Raw genomic sequence first — 20416 nt, forward strand, 5'->3', positions numbered from 1 at the left:
TAGATGACCAAGACTGGAACTAGTAAACAAGAAACTGGAATGGACACATAGACTATGTTATAGCCTGAAAAGCACTGTGGTTATTTGCAAAGAGAGAGTCAACAATATAGAGGAAAGCATAGATGAGGCAGAGAGAGAGTCGTGATGGATTTTGTATTCCGTCTTTTCTAAAGTTAGCTGCATTTTTGTTTCGAGCTCCTTGAGACACTCCTATAGCCTTCAAATAAATTTTACTTTTGCTCAGGCAAGCTAAAGTTAGTTTCTATTAGTCAAAGAGACTTGATTAAAAGAACAATCTATCTTGGATTTCCATCTATATATCTTATCTATATTTTCATATATTTTATCTTTTTATAATTGTATTCATAAAAGGACCTAAGGAGTAAGTCAAATGCAAGGGGAATTTGACTCAAAAAGACTCATTAACCTAGGAAGGGGAATAAGTTAGACCAAAGAAAGAACTTAGCAAAACTGAAGGACCAGGGTGCCATGAGAGGAGTACTACCATTTCTTTGTCTTAGAGGAACCAAGAACACAATGTGCAACATTTTTGTAAGGTGATGACCATGATTTCAAATCTGTGCTTCTTTGATTTATTTGGTACATGCTAATTTTCATATTTCTTTCTAACTTTTTAATATGGTTTGGCTCTGTGTCCCCACCCAAATCTCATCTCAAATTGCAATTCTCATAAATTGAGGGCAGAATCTGGTGGGGGGTGATTGGATCGTGGGGGTGGTTTCCCCATGCTGTTCTTGTGACAGCAAGTGAGTTCTCATGAGATCTGACGGGTTTTTTTGTTTTTTGAGATGGAGTCTCGCTCTGTTGCCCTGGAGTGCGATGGCACAATCTTGGCTCACTGCAACCTCTGCATTCCGGGTTCAAGTGATTCTCCTGCCTCAGCCTCCCGAGTAGCTAAAATTACAGGCGCCCACCACCATACCCAGCTAATTTTTGTATTTTTAGTAGAGACGGGGTTACGCCATGTTGACCAGGCTGGCCTTGAACTTCTGACCTCAGGTGATCCACCCACCTCAGCCTCCAAAAGTGATGGGATTATAGGTGTAAGCCACCGAGCCCAGCCAATCTGATGGTTTTATAAGGGGCTCTGCCCCATTAACTTGTTTACTCTGTCATCTGCTGCCATGCAAGACGTACCTTTGCTTCTCTCTCGCCTCCGCCATGATCGTAAGTATCCTGAGGCCTCTCCGGCCATGCAAAACTGTAAGTCAGTTAAACCTTTTTCCCTCATAAATTGCCCAGTCTTGGGTATGCCTTAATAGCAGTGTAAGAACAGACTAATACATTTTTATAATGTCTTCTTAAGAAAAATGGATAATTTTTGAATTGTACAGAAAAATCATTTTTTAAAAAGTGTAGAAAGACTCTTGATGTTAAATTATTGGGTTATCTTTATTTTTACTCTTACATGTTTGGATAAATCTTACTTTAAGATACTATACCATTTAATAAATATCTGCTGAACAATTTTCAATCCTTTCTGTTAATGTATTCATTAATTATTTCTATTTTCAAGAAAGAATTACAAAAAGATGCATTCAAATGCTGCCTCTGCCATTTACTAGCTGTATACAAATTGCTTATACTCTTATCTGTAAAATGGAATTAAAAATATCCACCAACAGGGTTATTGTGCACATTTAATTACATTATATAAATAAATCTGTACAACATCTGGCACATACAAGGATTTGATAAACATGAACTATCTTTTCTACTTTTTGGTGACTCGTTATTGTAAGACTCTTTATTACCAGTACCTACCTCGGTCTTCCATTTTCAATCTCATACAGGCCATTCTGGCTCTTTCTCTCAACATGTCCATCCTTTTCGTTAAACTTGGGAGAAAAATTACTTTCACTGCAATGAGAATACCAATGTAAAATAAGAAATAATTCAAAACTACCAACAGCTTAATAATGCAAATCAATCTGTTATCCATAGGTATTCCTAAAACAATTAATTTCTAAGGGTTAGTTTTTTTGTTTCTTTTTTTTCCCTGCAAATCCATCTTATTCCTTCAAAACAATTTTTTTTTTTTGAGACGGAGTCTCACTCTGTTGCCAGGTTGGAGTGCAGTGGCACAATCTCAGCTCACTGCAACCTCCGCCTTCCGGGTTCAAGTGATTCTCCTGCCTCAGCCTCCCAAGTAGCTGGGACTACAGGCATGCACCACCATGCCCAGCTAATTTTTGTATCTGTAGTACAGACAGAGTTTCACCATGTTGGCCAGGATGGTCTCAATCTCTTGACCTCGTGATCAGCCCGCCTCAGCCTCCCAAGTCCTGGGATTACAGGCACGAGCCACCATGCCCAGCCCCTTCAAAACTATTTTTAAGGAAAAAGAAAGTTTTAACCAAAACACCATACATTGCAAACACATATATTATTATTAAACTTATTAACCCCTCTGAGAGGGACTACTAGCAGAAGCACTGGAGCTCCTACCACATGCTACAAAAAGGTCTATCAGCAAGAAGGAATTGTTTGTGGGCACATTATGAAAACTATTCCAAAAATAAGATTGCAAGATAAGATTACTTCTGATGATGTTTCTACTATTTCAAAATAATTTAAATTTCTTCAAATGCACACTGATTAATATTTTTATCAGAGTAAACCCATGAGGCAGTGAATGTGCCCCACAGACTGCATAATAAATACAATGTAAATTAAAAACAGACATACTATTCTGGAAATGTTCTAGATCTTGATCTGGGTGTTGGTTACAGAGCTATATAAATGTAAAATTTTACTGAGCTGCACATCTTCACATGTAAGAAATGTGCACTTTACTACATTTATATCATGCCATAGCAAAAAAAATTTTATTTTTTATTTATATATTTTATTTCTTTTTTCTTTCTTTCTTTTGAGATAAGAGTCTCTCTCATTCTGTAGCCCAGGCTGGAGTGCAATTACACGATCTCAGCTCACTGCAACCTTCACCACCCAGGATCAAGCGAATCTCCTGCCTTAGTCTGCCAAGTAGCTGGGATTATAGGCACATGCCCCATATGCAGCTACTTTTTTATATTTTTGGTAGATACAGGGTTTCACCATGTTGGCCAGGATGGTCTCAAACTCCTGACTGCAAGTGATCTGCCTGCCTCGGCCTCCCAAAGTGCTGAGATTACAGCTGTGAGCCACTGTGCCCGGCACAACAAAAAAAATTTTTAACAGATATAACTAAACTACTTTCCTCACCACTATAAAATCGCTGCCATAATTGCACTGACAGTGAATAAAGAGTTATGAAGCACTAAATAGTTCATGGCAGTTCTGACACAGGTTTCACTTTTTTCTTGCTTTAATTCCAGTGAGTGAGCAAAGAAATATCTGTGGTCTGTTGGGGAATAATGTCCAGTTTGAACGATCCATACATTTTCTTAAGACTTCTAAGCAATCTGCCACCTAACATGCAAATAAAAAGAATTAAATGATTAAAAAACCATGAAATTGTAAAACCAGAGATGCAATGCCTTTGGGATTCTAGAGATTTACCCCTTAAAAAAAAAAAATCACCACGCATGCTGGCTCATGCCCGTAATCCCAGCACTTTGGGAGGCCAAGGCAGAAGGATAACTTGAGCTCAGGAGTTCAAGACTAGACTGGCCAATACATGAGATTTCATCTCTGCTAAAAACTTAAAAGTTAGCCAGGCATGGTAGCACATGCCTGTAGTCCCAGTTGCTTGGGAGGCTGAAGTGGGAGTATCACTTGAGCCCAGGAGATGAAGGCTGCATTGAGTTATGATCACACCACTGCCTCCACCCTGGGTTACAGAGTAAGACATTATCTCAAAAAAAGAAAAAAAGAAAAGAAAGGAACATAAGGAGTGAGAAAAATGGGGAGACATTGGTCAAAGGGTACAAAGTTTCAGTTATGCAAAATGAGTACATTCTAGAGATCTAATGTACAGTGTGGTGACTACAGTTAATAATGCTGTCTTGTCCAGCCTGGACAATACAGTGAGGCCCCATCTCTACTTAAAAAATAAAATAAAATCAGCCAAGCACGGTGGAACATACCCATAGTCCTAGCTACTGAGGTGGCTGAGGCAGGAGAATCACCTGAGCTCAAGAGTTTAAGGTTAGAGCAAGCTATGATCACACCACTGTACTCCAGCCTGGGTGACAGAGAGAGTACCAGTCTCAAAATTAATAATGATACAGTACTGGATTCTTGAAACTTGCTTACAGTAGATCTCAAATGTTCTTACTGTACACACAAAAAAGTTAACCATGTAAGGTATAATTTTAATTGGTCTAATTGCAATAATCATTTCACAATGTATTCATATGTATATCAATACTAAATTATATGCCTTAAATATATATGTTATTTGACAATCATACAACAATAAAGCTAGACAAATAAACATAAACATAAAATGTTAATTCGGCACTTCTATGAATTCAGTGAGAGCCGCTTCTCTCTCATTCTCCCCCCCTCCCCTTTAACCATCCCTTTTCTATTTTTTCACACTGGTTTATCAACATCCTGTTCTTAGTAACCTGGAAAATGTTCTGAAAAATATTTTCACAAGTCTAGCTATGTTGGAAAATAATCACAAAGGATGTTCTACTGATAACCCAAACAGATCACATGAAAACAAAAACCATCAGCTGTTACTTCAAAACAAATATAATAGCACCAGCTGATATTTCATAACACATAGCTGATGCTATTTGTTATGTTATTTCAAATCAAAACAGATTTAACTATTTGGAAGTATCCTCATAAAACCCCCAAAAGGGCAGGGTGCAGTGGCTCATGTCTATAATCCCAACACTTTGGGAGGCCGAGGAGAGGGGAACATGAGGTCAAGAGAGCAAGACCATCCTGACCAACATGGTGAAACCCCATCTCTACTAAAAATACAAAAAGAGTCATCTGGGTGTGGTGGCGCCCACTTGTAGTCCCAGCCACTCAGGAGGCTGAGGTAGGAGAATCGTTTGAACCCGGGAGGCAGAGGTTCAAACTAGGCTGCACTCCAGCCTAGTGACAGAGCAAGACTCCGTCTCAAAAAAAAAAAAAAAAAAAAAAAACAAACAACAACAACAAAAATAAACAATTATGAGCTGTTTATCTTTGGCAAGAATTCAAGCAAATGTGGAAACTGAATTATAACACAGTTAAGCATAGATTAAAATTACTTTCAGATATAAAACCATTACCTTCTCTAAAAGTCTTATTCCCAGTTAATGCTGTCTTATTTGCTCACCTGATTTGAGGATCTGCCCACTTAGGTCCAGCCAAGACAGAGACTGCAGTGTATTCCACCGGGTTATAGTCTTGCCACTCAACAACCCAGCCCACTTTCTCATTAGGAACCCGGCTTCGTTCAACTTTTGAACCTGGGTAAGGAGACGTCCGAGCCTTGTTGTGGGAATTCTTTTGGGAACCATTAGAACCAGACATGATGTTGGTATTAAGATGAAACCAACAAGATGAAAATGAGTTTCTGAGGGAGAAAAAGAAAAAACATTTTACATACATACCAAAAATATATTAATTAAAGAACCTAGGCCGGGCACGGTGGCTTACTTCTATAATCCCAGCACTTTGGGAGGCTGAGGCAGGTGGATTACCTGAGGTTAGGAGTTCAAGACCAGCCTGACCAATATGGGGAAACCCCATCTCTAAAAAAAAAAAAAAAATACAAAATTAGCCAGGCATGGTGGCATATGCCTGTAATCCCAGCTACTTGGGAGGCTCAAGCAGGGTAATTGTTTGAACCCAGGAAGGAAGAGGTTGCAGTGGGTCGAGATCGCACCACTGCATTCCAATCTAGGCAACAAGAGTGAAAACTCCATCTCAGAAAAAAAAAAAAAAAAAATGAATTCAAAGACCCAAAAACATGCTTTCCAATCTCAAAAATCTTTAAGAATCAGAAAATTCAAATATAATGCATGTTAGTCTAAAGGTCCAACATTTATGAGAGACTATTTTCAAATATAATTTTTTTTAACATATAGCTAAATCTTATTAGTTGGAACCCACTCACTGAATTTATTTTAGGCAAGGAAAAAGGGACACAAGCTTACATGTCTGTTATCTGTTGTGGAAGAGGAAGTTTGTTATGAAAACTCAAACCATTAAAAACAAATATAAGCCGGGCACGGTGGCTCACACCTGTAATCCCAGCACTTTGGGAGGCCAACGCAGGCAGATCACTTGAGGTCAGGAGTTTGAGACCAGCTTGCCAAAAATGGTGAAACCCCGCCTCTACTAAAAAATGTAAAAATTAGCCAGGTGTGGTGGTGTGCATCTGTAATTCCAGCTACTGAGGAGGCTGGGGCAGAAGAACTGCTTGAACCCAGGAGGCGAAGGTTACAGTGAGCTGAGATTATGCCACTGCACTCCAGCACTCCAGCCTTGGCGACAGAGAGAGAGACTCCATCTCAAAAAAATAAAAAAGTGTAAAAGAAAACTGTTTAAGTCTATGTGAAGGAATACATTTTTAAAAAATCACCTATAGTCTAACATACATGTAAAACGTATGGCAAATATGGTGCAAAGGAAATATGGGAAAATAGAAATTAACAATCAAAAAATTCCTACACTGAATATGAACTAATGTAATATTACTTAAAGGTAGACTGTGGTAAATACACAAATTGTAAACTTTAGAGCAAAATTTAAATAAAATATACAGGCATGAAATAATTGGATAGCATATGCAAAAGAAGACCACCAACCTTCAACCTAACCACACAGCATATACAAACATTTTTCATATCTCATCTTGCCCAAAGTTAAATGGCTGCTCATTATTGTTAAAATAAAAATATAAATTCTTGATGACCTTAAACTAGGACATCTAAAGGAGAGTCTGAGAATGTGGTAAGATTATGATAGTTCCTTTCTCTTGCTCTCACAGTACCAGTCAATTTGCTCTTCTTAAGACAAATGATTGCAAATATCCACTTGACAAGGTTGTGGAATAAGTTAACAGCATTTACCTCCTAATCTCATAGAGTGAGAAGTACACAACAATCATTTCTGAAGTGTTTCTGCCAAAAATATATGACACGAATCTGGACATTAGAAAACATAGGACAGACCCTGGTTAAGAGACATCTTACAGAATAAAGGTCTGGGGCCGGGCACGGTGGCTCACATCTGTAATCCCAGCACTTTGGGAGGCCGAGGCAGGCGGATCACCTGAGGTCGGGAGTTCAATACCAGCCTGACCAACATGGAGAAACCTCATCTCTACTAAAAAGACGGGGTTTTACTATGCCTGTAATCCCAGCTACTCAGGAGGCTGAGGCAGGAGAAATGCTTGAATCTAGGACGTGGAGGTTGCCGTGAGCCGAGATCATGCCATTGCAGTCCAGCCTGGGCAACAAGAGCAAAACTCCAACTCAAAAACAAAAAAAAAAGGAATAAAGGTCTGTACTCTATAAATTGTAAGGTTATGAAAGAGAGAGAAAGGTGCAGGATCTCTTCCAGACAGATGAAGACTAAAAAGACATGACAATTAGAAGTAAACAATGATCCTGGATGGGCTCATGAACCATAAAGGAAAATATAAACATTGCAGGATAGGTAGTAAAGTTTGAATGGGGTTGTATAAATAATTTTAAAAGGTGACTTTTTTTAAAAAAAAAAAAAGTATCTATTTACTCCCAACAAAGAAAAACTCAGGACTAGAGGGTTTTACTGGTAAATTCTACCAAACATTTAAAGAAGAATCAACACCAATATTCCTTCAACTCTTCCAAAAACCTGAAGTGGAAGTAAACACTTCCAAACTCACTCTGTGAGGACAGCATTATCCTGATACTAAAGCTCAACGAAGACACTATAAGAAAACTACAAACAAGTACCCCTGATTAATACTGATGTAAAAATCCCCAACAAAGTACTAACAAACAGAATTCAACAGTACATTAAAAGGATTATATACCATAACCAAGGGACACATTCCGGGAATGCAATGATGGTTCCACATAACGAAAATCAATCAACATAATGTTCCACATTAACAAATTTTTTTTTAAATCCTCTTGATTGATGCAGAAAAATTATCTAACAAAATTCAACACCTTTTCATGATTTAAAAACATTCAACAAACTAGGAACAGAAGGAAATTCTCAACATAATAAAGGCCATATATGAAAAGCCCACAGTTAATTGTGTGAAGGTGAAAGACTGAAAATTTTTCCTCTAAGATCAGGAACAAGACGAGGATGTTCACTTTCACCACCTTTATTCAACATAACACTGGAAGTTCTAGCCAGAGCAATTAGGAAAGTACATAAAGGAAAAGACATCCAAATTGGAAAAAAAGAAGTAAAACTGTCTCTACAAGTTAAGCATCCCTAATCCAAAAATCCAAAATCAGAAATTTTTTCAGTGCTGATATGATGCCCCAGATAGAAAACTCCACACCTGACCTCATGGGTCACAACCAAAACTGTTTCAGACACAAGTTTAAAATAGTGTATAAAATTATCTTCAGGCTACCTGTATAAAGTATATATGAAACATAAATGAATTTTGTGTTTAGACTTAGGTCCCATCTCCAAGATATCTCATCATGTGTATGTGAATACTCCAAAACCTGAAATCCAAAACACTCTGGTCCTAAAGAACACTCAATCTATATTTACAAGTCATATGATATTTTATGTAGAAAACCCAAAATAACTCATGAAAAAACTGTTAGAATAAATGAATTCAACAAAGTTGCAGGATAGGAAATCAACACACAAAAATGGTTACATTAAAAAACAGTAACAGAGTGGGCATGGTGGCTCATGCCTGTAATCCTGGCACTTTGGAAGACAGAGGCAAGCAGCTGAGCTCAGCAGTTCAAGACCAGTCCGGCCAACATGGAGAAACCCCATCTCTACTAAAAATACAAAAATTAGCCAGGCATGGTAGTGCACACCTGTAATCCCAACTACTTGAGCAGCTGAGGTGGGAGAATCGCTTGAACCCAGGAGGCAGAGGTTGCAGTGAGCCGAGATAGAGACTCCATCTCAAAAAAAAACAAAACAAAACACTAACAATTAACAATCCAAAAGGAATATTAAGAAAACAATCCTACTTACACTAGCATCGAAAAGAATAAAATACTTAGGAATAAACTTAAGAAAGAAAAACTCTTAGACACTGAACACTGCAAAATATTGCTAAACAAAATTAAAGACACCAGTAAATAAAGAAACATGCTGTGTTCATTGACTAGAAGAAAATATTGTTAAGGTGTCAATACTACTCAAAGTTATCTACAGATTCAATGCAATCTCTTCCAAAATCCCAATGATGTTTTTTCCAGAAACAGAAAACTCTACCTTAAAATTTATATGGAATCTCAAGGAACCCCAAATAGCCAAGACAATCTTGAAACGGAAACTTACTACACAGCTATAGTAATCACAACACTGAGATACTGGCATAAAGACAGACAGACATATAGACTAGTGGGATAGAAGTAGAACCCAGAAATAAATCCTCACAATAATTTTTGTCAAAGGTACCAAGACCATTTCAAGAGGGAAAGGGCAGTCTTTTCAACAAATGGTGCTGGGAAAATTGGATATTCACATGCAAAAGTAGTAAGAAGTTTGACCCTTACCTTACACCATATAAAAACATTAACTAAAAATGGATCAAGGACCTAAACATAAGACCTAAAATGATCAAAATCTTAGAGGAACACATGCTGACAAAACTTCATGACACTGGATTTGGCAATGATTTTTTCTGGATATGACACCAAAAGTACAAGCAACAAGAGAAAAAATTGATAAGTTGGCCTACATCAAGATGAAAAACTTTTGTGTATCAAAAGACACAGACAAGAGTGAGAAAGCAACCCATGACATAGGAGAAGATACTTGGGAATCACATGTCTGATAAGGGATTGGTTTCATCCAGAATATAGAAAGAACTCCTACAACACAACAACAATAAAACAACCCAATTAAAAAATGGGCAAAGGACTTCAACAGACATTTCTCCAAAGAAGATATACAAATGGCCAATAGGCACATGAAAAGATGCTTAATAGCACTAATTATTAGACAAATGCAAGTCAAAACCACAATGAGGTACTTGCCTCAGACCCATCAGAATGACCACTATAAAAAAAAAAAATACAGAAAATAAGTATTGGCAAGGATGTGGAGAAATTTACTTGCTAATAAAAATAGTGACATCAAACAATTTGTATTTTCATAAGGTATTGCTGAAAAAAAATTCAGTAAAGTGCTATAATATGGTACCATTTTTATAAAGCAATTACATGAAAAGTAAATAAGTACATACATTTCAGTGCATGTATATAATGCATTTGTGTTTGCTATTGAAGCCATAAAAAATCACTACAAATTCAGTGACTTAAGACAATACAAATTTATTGTCTCACAGTTTTTTAGGTTAGAAGTCCAACAGGGGTCTCACTGGGCTGAAGACAATGTATCAGCAGGGCTGCATTCCTTTCTGGAGGCTCAAGAGAAAAATCCATTCCCCTTTCTTTCCTAGCTTCTAGAGGGAATCCCATTCCCATCTGCATTCCGTGGCTCATGGCCCCCTTCCATCATCTTCAAAGCCAGCAACATAGAATCTCTCTCTGACCATTTAATAGTAGTCATATCTCTGTCTGATCACAGCCAGGTCATTTTTTAAGCACTCTCAATTAAATCAGGAGCACCTTCCAGGATGCTCTCCCCATCTCAGTCTTTAGCCTTAATCACATCTGCATTCTCTTTTGCTATGTAAGGCAACATATACACAGGTTCCAGGAATTAGGATGTGGACATACTTGGGGGGGTCATTATTCTGCTTACCACAAATCTCTATACTATTATATAAGCATACATAGAAGGATCCACATAATCAGGTTCTTAACATGGGCTAGGAAATAAGGTGCTGATGTGAATAGAAGTAAAAGCAAACAGGAAGAGGGAAAAGAAGAACAAAAAGGAAAGGGAGAAGAGGAGGGGGAAAAAGGAGAAGAGAGAAGAAAAAGGGGATAATGAGGGGGAAAGAGGAAGGAGAATGGCAAAGATGGGGAGGAGAGGAGAAGAGAGAAAAGGAGAAAAGGAAAGGAAGTTGCAAGAAAGGATAAGAAAAAAAGAACAAGAAGGAAAAACAAATTTTTTAAAAGGATAAGAAAAACAGAAGAAAAAGAAACAAGGAAAAAAAGAGAAGGAAAAAGACTACCCAAAAACACCAAATAATGTGAGGTACAACTGATCAAATTTATGTAATTAGGGCAAATTACATAACTATATGTATACAAAAAGAAACTTCTCATTGGGGCATGGTGGCTCATGTCTGTAATCCCAACACTTTGGGATGACTGCTTGAAGCCAGGAGTTCAAGACCAGCCCAGATGAGATAGGGAGACCCTTATCTCTACAAAAAATTTTAAAAGTTGGACAGGCATGGTGGCATGTGCCTGTAGTTGCCACTACTCAGGAAGCTGAGGTGAGAGGATCACCTGAGTCCAGGAGGTCAAGGCTATAATGAACCATGATCATGGTCATGCCACTGTACTCCAGCCTGGGCAACACAGTGAGATCCTGACTCATTAAAAAAATAAGAAACTTTTTCTTTTTTTTAAATTTCTTAACCTGACTCAGAACTGCCTACTACACTTCCTCCTGGTCCTTCTTTAGTGTATACAGTATACATATGTACCTACCATTAGGTATCATACCCAAGTTTCACTGCTGTAAAGGCAGTGAATTTTATGTGTACGATTCTATAAGGGTCGATACATGTCATTATACATTTGTCCAAACCATAAAATACAAGACCAAGAGTAAACCCTGATATAAACTACAGGACTTCGGGTGATGTCGCAATGTAGGTTTAATTCTAAAAATCCTATGGCTCTGCGGGCATTTTGACAATGAGGGAGACTACGCATGGGTGCAGGTAGGAGATACACAGGAAATCTCTATCTTTAACTCAACTTTGGTGTGAACTTAAAAATTGCTCTAAAAAATGACTATTTTTAAAAGTCTTCTGTGCTACCCCAATTCATCCCTCCCTCCCCATCTCCAACCCCTGATCTTTTTACTGTCTCCACAGCTCTGCCTTCAAGAATGCCATATAGTTGGAATCATACAGCTTTTTAAATAATATGTATTTAAGATTCCTCCCCCATGTCTTTTCGTGGCTTGATAGCTCATTTCTTCTTATCACTAAATAATATCCCATTGTCTGGATGTACCACAGTTTACTCATCCATTCACCTATTGCAGAACATCCTGGTTGCTTCCAAGTTTTAGCAGTTATGAATAAAACTGCTAAAAACATCTGTGTGCAGGTACAAGAATATTTGTAATATACACATATACAGCCTAGACCTCTGTACTGTATTACTGAACAAGTACAAGAAATATTTGGCCTAGCAAATGAGAACTAAGTAGCTGACAAAGTTCATTTACAAGACAAAAAACAATTAAGACTGGCAAACTTTTAAAAATGCAATACTGACATGATGCTTTGAAATAAAGAAAACCTGCAACAATCATATTGTCATAATCAAAGATAAATGTATACAGGGATTATTATGTGCAAGACACTGTTCTAAGCACTATAATACATTAACTCACGTGATCATCACAACTGAGTTCAGGTACTATTATCTTTTTTCTTTTAACCTTTTTTTTGAAAAACAGGGCCTCACTCTGTTACCCAGGCTATACATTGGTACAATCATGGCTCACTGCAACCTCCACCTCCCAGGCTCACACAATCCTCCTGCCTCAGCATCTCGAGTAGCTGGGACTAGACGCATGTGCTACCACACCTGGATAGCTTTTGTTTTTGTTTTTTTCATTTAGTTTTTTGCTTTTTTGGTGAGGGAGTGGTTTGGCAAATCAGGTAGGCTCAGAGATTCCCAATTTTTTTATTTTTTGTAGAGAGGGGGCTTCTCACTATATGCTGCCCAGGCTGGTCTCGAACTCCTGGGCTCAAGCGATCTTCCTGCTTTGGACTTCCAAAGTGCTGAGATTACAGGTGTGAGCCTCCACACCAGGCCATATTATCTTTTTTTTTTTTAAGAAATAAGAACATTAATGCCCAGAAAGTTTAGAACTCCAGGCTCTTAACGCTATGCTTTACTATCTCTATTTTATTTTTAGTTCATTCGTATGTTTTATGTATTCACAGGAATAAAACAATATTCTATGTACATGTCACCAATAGATCCTTCTGTTAAATTTGTACATTGTGCTATGTAAAAGCATTCACAACATATTTGTAATATGCTACCTTTCTTCTAAAAATGTACATTTAAGGACTGGGAGCAATGTCTCACTATAATCCGTCAAGGCAGGAGGATCACTTGAGCCCAACAGTTTGAGAACAGTCTGGGCAACACAGGGAGACCCATCTCTACAAAAAAAAAAAAAAAAAAAAAAAATTTTTTTTTTAATTAGCCAGGCATGGGAGTGTGCACCAGGAGTCCCAGATACTCAATCTGGGACAATCGTTTCGGCCCAGGAGGTTGAGACTGCAGTGAGTCATGATCACACCACTAAACTCCAGCCTAGGTGGCAGATCAAGAAAAAAAGAAAATGAACATTTGAAACCTTCTAGCAATCACAAAAACTACTGCACAACTGTCACTTTCTGGGTTTTTCCAAATTATCAAAGACTGGTAAAAAAAAAAAAAAAATTTTTTAAGAGACATCTCAGCCGGGCACAGGGTGGCTCACACCTGTAATCCCCAGCACTATGAGAGGCCCAAGAGGACAGATCTCCTGAGGTCAGGAGTTTCACCTGACCGGGTGGATCACCAGGTCAGGAGTTCAAGACTAGCCTGACCAAGATGGTGAAACGCCTTCTCTACTAAAAATACAAAAATTAGCCGGGCATGGTAGTATGCGCCTGTAGTCCCAGCTACTCGGGAGGCTGAGGCAGGAGAACTGTTTAAACCAGGGTGAACCTGGGAGGCGGAGGTTGCAGTGAGCCGAGATTGCGCCACTGCACTCCAGCCTGGGCGACATAGACTCCATCTCAAACCAAAATTTAAAAATAAAAAAAAATTAAAGAGCACCAGCAGAAACTTAGGCTTAATAATTTTACAGTTGACACTGAGAAAATGTTAAACAGCTTTCTTTATTCAGCGGAGAAGCTGTTCCACCCCTACCGTAAGGCATGAAGCAAAAGGGAGGTTCCCAGCCTATCTACGTGGTACCTGCTCAAATGCCCTCAACTGAAACCTTCCTATGTAGGCGACCTCGTAGGAAGAGCCAAAGTCAATGATCAACCCGTGTACAGAAAACAAGGCCTATTACTCACATTAATCAAAATATAAACAGATAATCAGTGCCCATCAGATGTTTGAGAAAAAGCAACAGAAGGAAACAGGAGCAAAAGGACACAGAACAATTGACCAACAGTAAATAAATTAAGGAAATAGATCATTTTTTTCTAATTACCATCTTCGTAGATTCAAAATACTTTTTATATCTATAAAATAAGAAGGAAAAGACTGCTGCACCTAGGACCTTGTGTTTACAAACTTAAAAGAATAAAAATTAGAGACGGGGTGAACAGGGGGCAGTGTGAAACACCATAAATCCCTAAATTTATGCACAGTAGACAAATTTAAAAAGAGGTAGATAAAAAGTACAATAAATATATTATCTACCCTAGAAAGGGGGCAGGGGGAATAGTGATTTTACTTTTCACTTTACATCATTTTCAAGCTGTTTTAACTATGTACATGCATTAATTCTAATAATGTTTTAAGTCTCAACCATTAAAAAAATGGCACGGGGCAACACCACGCCAAGCAAGTGCTATTTCAACTCACTGGTAATACTAATTTACGGAACATGGCAAATTTCAAAATCAGAGGTCAAGAAGGGTCCCTGCCACTCGCTTTCCTCAAAAGGCAGATAACACATTTTAGAGCCTTTTTGAAAACTTGCATATGGCTATAAAAATCCAGGACGCAAAGCAAAGCCTAAAGAATTCGCCGGAAAAACGCTGGTTCCCACCCCCAACTCAAGGTCTAGGGCAAATGAGCCGGCAGTGGAATACCTCAACGCCGGGATGCCGCGGCAGCCCGAGGACCTGACAGCCACAGAGGCCAAGGCCACAGAGAGAGACACCGCGGCTAAAGCCTTTCCCAGGACGCGTCCGGCCATCAGCGCCCCGAGGGCGGCTTCGAGAAGCTAGGTTGCTCTTAGTTAGGGCCTCCGCCTTCTCCCCACCCCACAGCTCCAAGTCCCGACCCCGGGTATTTGGTGGGCACTAGGACCGGGCTGCCGTTGGGTTCGCGAACGGGAGTAGCTGTGTCTATCTACAAACTACAGACCAAGAGCCCTCCAATGATAAGAGTCCCCCGCTTTCCCCAGTGGCTCGAGAAAAATCCAGACCAGCACGTGATGCCGATGCCCCCAGTGCCAGCTGCCGGGGGAACAGCGACCAGGGGTCTCGCAACTTTCTCGCTGCGTAATGGCGCTTTACGGCCGCGCCGCAAAGCAAAGGTCGTGTGTTGCCAGCTTCGTAGCTCCTTTCTTTTCCGACTTCCCAGTCTGCGCAAGCGTACTTCGGGCGGAAGGGAACCACCCAGAAAAGTGAAACACTCAGGGGATTGGAAGGAGAGTAAATGGGAAAGAAGCAAAAGGGTTTGAGACAGACTTGTTGATCTGGGTTGGGTTTTTTGCTTTTTTGTTTTTTATTTTGTTTTGTTTTTTGAGACAGAGTCTGGTTCTGTCGCCCAGGCTGGAGTACAGGGGCACGATCTCTTCTCGCCTCAGCCTCAACCTCCCGGGCGCAAGCGATTCTTCTGTCTCAGCCCCCCAAGTAGCTGGGACTACAGGCACACCCCACCATACCTGGCTAATTTTTGTATGTTTTGTAGAGACGGGTTTTTGCCATGTTGCCCAGGTTGGTCTCCAGCTCTCATGCTAAAACAATCCAACCGCCTTGGTATCCCAAAGTGCTGAGATTACAGGCGGGAGCCTCCGCGCCTGAACCTGCCCTGGTTTTTTTAGGCAATAAGTTGTTGCGGAACCACGCTTCTTAGCCATATTTTGCATAATACTTGGTTAAGAGAATGAAACCGCCTTTGCAAAATTATGACTGATTTGAGAGACCGAGGCGGGATCACTTGAGGTCAGGAGTTCGAGACCAGCCTGGCCAACGTGGTGAAACCCCGTCTCTACTAAAACTACAAAAATTAGCCGGACAAGGTGGCGCGCGCCTGTAATCCCAGCTGCTCGGGAGGCTGAGGCAGGAGAGTCACCTGAACCCAGGAGGCAAAGGTTGCAGTGAGCCGAGATCGCACCAGGGCAACAAGAGCGAAACTCCCTCTCAAAAAAACAACTCCGGTCTCCCGCAGAGTCGGCTCTGTGTGAATTACTCTTTGTCTATTGCAATTCCCGAGTCTTGAATCAGCCCAGTCTAGGCAGCTGGCGAGGTGAACTCCTTGGGCCTTTACAGGAAGAGGAGATACCCCAAAGACTCTGCCCATGTATCTTGAAGCGTTCCTTGGTTTGTTTTTGTTTTTGTCTTACTGACCAAGTTGTCTTCTGCAATTGCTGGATTTCATTCACAAGGCTTTGCCAGGACCAGGTGTGGCCCTTGGAAATTTGCAGACGAGAAAAGCTATGAAAATAGGCACACAACTGGAAGAGGAACAGAGGGCAACACCCTTGATAATGGATAATAAACTCGAGAGGCAAAAATTAGCCCAACTGACAAAGTTGGAAACCAAATTCTCCAAAGCAGCTTGCAATCAGGCTTACCTCATTTATATGTATTAGCTTATTGATGGGGCAAATATTTGACTTTTACTTACATGATGGTGTTGTTCCGATCCACTGACATTATGAAACTTTGACCAACTTAAAAGCCAGATTAATCAAATTTTAACAACCATTATTCTGAAGACTGCAGAACTCTTGACAGATATTGATTGTTCAGAGCTTTACACTGTCAACTTAGTTGTGCCTCAGAGGCTAAGGCATTTACTTTAGCCAAAATGAGGACAGCTGCCCAGAAGACCCAGACCCAAGTAATGAATGTGAGCTCCTGTCCATCTTTGTTACAATCAGGTTTTTAAAGGCCAAAAGGGGACAGGGAATTGACTGATACAAAGTTGTAAAGAATTACTAGTTTGTAGAAATGGCACTGATTAGTGATTGGCTATACATTAAGCTACAGAGTGTGAGTTACCGTGTCCAGTGTGCCATTATTAGGTTAACTTGTAGCTACTTGTGGCTATAGCAAGCAGTTTAAAGAGGTGAATACATAAAGTGGAGAGTAGGATGCAATTGCTGTCTCTTTTTTTTTTTTTTTTTTTTTTTTTTTTTTTTTTTTTTGAGAAGGGGTCTCACTGTCACCAGGCTGGAGTGCAGTGGTGTGATCTCGGCTTACTGCAACCTCCGACTCCCTGGTTCAAGTGAATTCTCCTGCCTCAGCCTCCCAAGTAGCTGAGATTTCAGGCATGCACCACCACGACCAGCTAATTTTTGTATTTTTGGTAGAGACCGAATTTCACTACATTGGCCAGGATGGTCTCAAACTCCTGACCTCAAGTGATCCACCCACCTCGACCTCCCAGAGTCTGGGATTACAGGTGTGAGTCACCGCGCCCAGCCTGATATCTCATTTTAATGTCTCTCTGGGCCTAAGAATTTAAAAGGACTGACCTTTCTCATGTAACAGTTCTTTTCTCAGCACTAAGAGACCTGATTGTACTCTAGCATAGCTTCCAGTAGCTTAAGGCCTTGTCCCTAGGCTGACCCCAGACCAGGTTAAAATGCTTCCCTGAAATCAAAACTCAAAGACTGAAGAATTTACTGTTTGTTCAAGCCAAAAGTTGGTGATAGGCAGATAGGTCCCTGAACCCCTTCTTAGAGCAGTTACTTTAGAAATCTTGCTTTCTCTACCCTTCGGGATATAAGTCTACCACCCAACACAGTTTCCTCAAAGACTTGGGTGCCATCTCTTTGAAATGCAAATATTCAGGGAGGTAACTCACCCTAGCTCCTAGTCCCTGTAGGAGGCGGGTACCTTGCTTTAGCTTGCCCACCGCTGCCTCCAATCATACAGATAGGAGAACTTTGTTTCTCTTCTGGATGAGAGCCAGTTAACAAACCCAAATAGACTAGTCAGAGCAATCAACAACCCTCCCATTCCCACCCTCCGCCAAAACTTAAGATCCTTCTGTACCTTTCCCTTAGCATACCTCAGCCTTTTGTTTCAGGGAAGTGTGGAGTTAGTTCATATTATACTCTCTTCCCTATTGGACTAGCATTACTGAATAAAGTCTGTCCTTACTGCTTTAACTAGTGTCCAGCTTTGTTTATTTTGATCGCTCTCTCAGGTTGAGAAGTACTGTTACTGAAATGTGTATTTTAAAGATAAATATCTGTACTTGGCTGGACAGATAAACTTTGCTCTCAATGTTGTTCATCACTGTTTAAACCGGAAATATATTAGATCGGCTGAGTTTATCAAGTTCAAAGTTCAGCTTGTCCAAAGTCTGCTGACAAATTAGTCACTATCGAGGACAAGAGAAAAGCAGTGAGTCACAAAGCCACCAGTCAAAGAAAGGGAGCAACAGAAAGTAGTTCTCACAGGAAGCTCCTCAGACCCTAGTCTTGTAACTCCCCATTCTTTAAGGGGAGTGAACTTAGTTTAATGGACCACACAACTATGCAAACAAAACCAGTTCCATGGCAGTGAAACCAAACCGCAATTGGCTGGGACAGCCTGATCTCCTGGGTTCCTCCCCTCAGGGATACGGTGTAGTGACTGCATGTTCTGCAACCTGCTCTTGGGTAGAAACAAAACATCAAATTACCCACATCCTAAATTAGTTAAACAGATGTCATCAGAATTTAAGTAAGCAGAAGTAGGGGCTTTTTCTTTCTTTCTTTCTTTCTTTCTTTTTTAATTTATAAAGCATATACTAACTTCAAGGGCATCTTACAGTAGTTGGTGAGACAGAACAAAGACACTGAGAAACGAGTATTTTTAAATAGGAAAGTGACTTATGTGATTATTGGAATTGATGGGTATGCTAAAAGTACGAGTAATTCAGGATCCCAACTATTTCCCTGATATAGTGTGGATATTTGTTTCCCCAACTCTGATGTTGAAATGTAATCCCCAGTGTTGGAGGTGGGGCTGGTGGGAGATGTTGGGGTCTTCAGGGTGGATCCCTCGTGGCTTGGTGCTATCCTTGTGACAGTGAGTGAGCTCACTCAAGTTCTCGTTGTTTAAAGATGTGTGACTTCAGCCAGGCGCAGTGGCTCATGCCTGTAATCCAGCACTTTGGGAGGCTGAGGCGGGTGGATCTCCTGAGTCAGAAGTTCGGGACCAGCCTGACAAATATGGTGAAATCCTGTATCTACTAAAAATACAAAAAAAAATTAGCCGGGCGTGGTGGTGAGTGCCTATAATCCCAGCTACTTGGGAGGTTGAGGCAGGAGAATCGCTCACACCTGGGAGGCAGAAGCTGCAGTGAGCCAAGATCATGCCACTTTACTCCAGCCTGGGCAACAGAGCAAGACTTTGTCTTAAAAAAAAAAAAAAAGTATGACACCTCCCCACCTCTTTCTTGCTCTCACTCTCAAGAATGTGTCAGCTCCAGCTTTGCCTTCCACCATGGTTATAAGCTTTCTCAGGCCTCACCAAGAGCCAAGCAGATGTCCAGCACCCTGTTTCCTGTACAGCCTGCAGAACTGTGAGCCAATTACATCTCTCTTCTTTATAAATTACCCTTCTCAAGTATTTCTTTTTGGCAATGCAAGAATGGCCTAACACATTCTCTTTTGTTTTGTTTTTGTTTTTGTTTTCCCACTCATTTAGTTATTGTAAAAAAACGTTCTCCGAAAAGGAATTTGAAGGAAAGAGACTTCATCCCAGTGAACAGTTTGCAAATCAGGGAAACACGGCCTTTGGTGTAAAACAAAAGTGTGCTCCAGAGGACAGAGGGAGGGTTTGGATTTTATAACAAAAGTTGCTACCCAGATTATTAATTAGGTCTGTTTACACAAATGAGGGATTCTAGCTTAGTTCTGATTGGTTGACACAGCTGAGATCTAATTGGTCAGTTTGGGTGATCTCTGTAAATCCCCAAGTTCAATAGAGGTGTGAGTTTTCAGTGAACTCAGAGTATGTGTGTGAACTCTAGTAAGCAAATGACCACTTGGCTCTGTTTAAAATTTGTTAGCCACATGGGATCCATCTTAAAGGATTGCCTCTTTCAGGTTTGCATTTATTTACATTGCATCATAATGACAAATAATACTATTTACCAAGCACACCACCCCAGGTGCTGGGAATACTGTTGTGAACAAGATGAACAAGTTCCTACTCTCATGAAGCTTACTTTATAGGAGAGGGAAATAAACATTAATAATAAACTAGGAATTAAGTAAACCAATAAAC

At 40.0% G+C, this 20416-nt stretch overlaps 1 protein-coding gene across 3 annotated transcripts in view; it reads right to left on the reverse strand.

Moving 5' to 3' along the window:
- The window catches only part of NUDT9 (nudix hydrolase 9), a 34182-nt gene extending 18700 nt beyond the window's left edge, over positions 1-15482 (reverse strand). Inside the window, exons 1-3 of one of the 3 annotated variants that reach the window (XM_032239667.1) lie at positions 15050-15482; positions 5249-5488; positions 1786-1881 (exon numbers count right to left, since the gene is read on the reverse strand). In XM_032239667.1, coding sequence (XP_032095558.1) covers positions 1786-1881; positions 5249-5488; positions 15050-15156 — 443 coding nt within the window. In that variant the 5' untranslated portion in view covers positions 15157-15482. Of the gene's footprint in view, positions 1-1785; positions 1882-5248; positions 5489-5615; positions 5638-15049 lie in introns of those variants that run through there. The other 2 variants (XM_032239669.1, XM_032239670.1) reach the window with 2 other exon arrangements.
- Between the last annotated feature and the right edge of the window lie 4934 nt (positions 15483-20416).

This window comes from Sapajus apella, unplaced genomic scaffold (genome assembly GCF_009761245.1).
Source record: "Sapajus apella isolate SASKATOON/1434 unplaced genomic scaffold, GSC_monkey_1.0 scaffold45, whole genome shotgun sequence".
NCBI classification, from domain to species: Eukaryota; Metazoa; Chordata; class Mammalia; order Primates; family Cebidae; genus Sapajus; species Sapajus apella.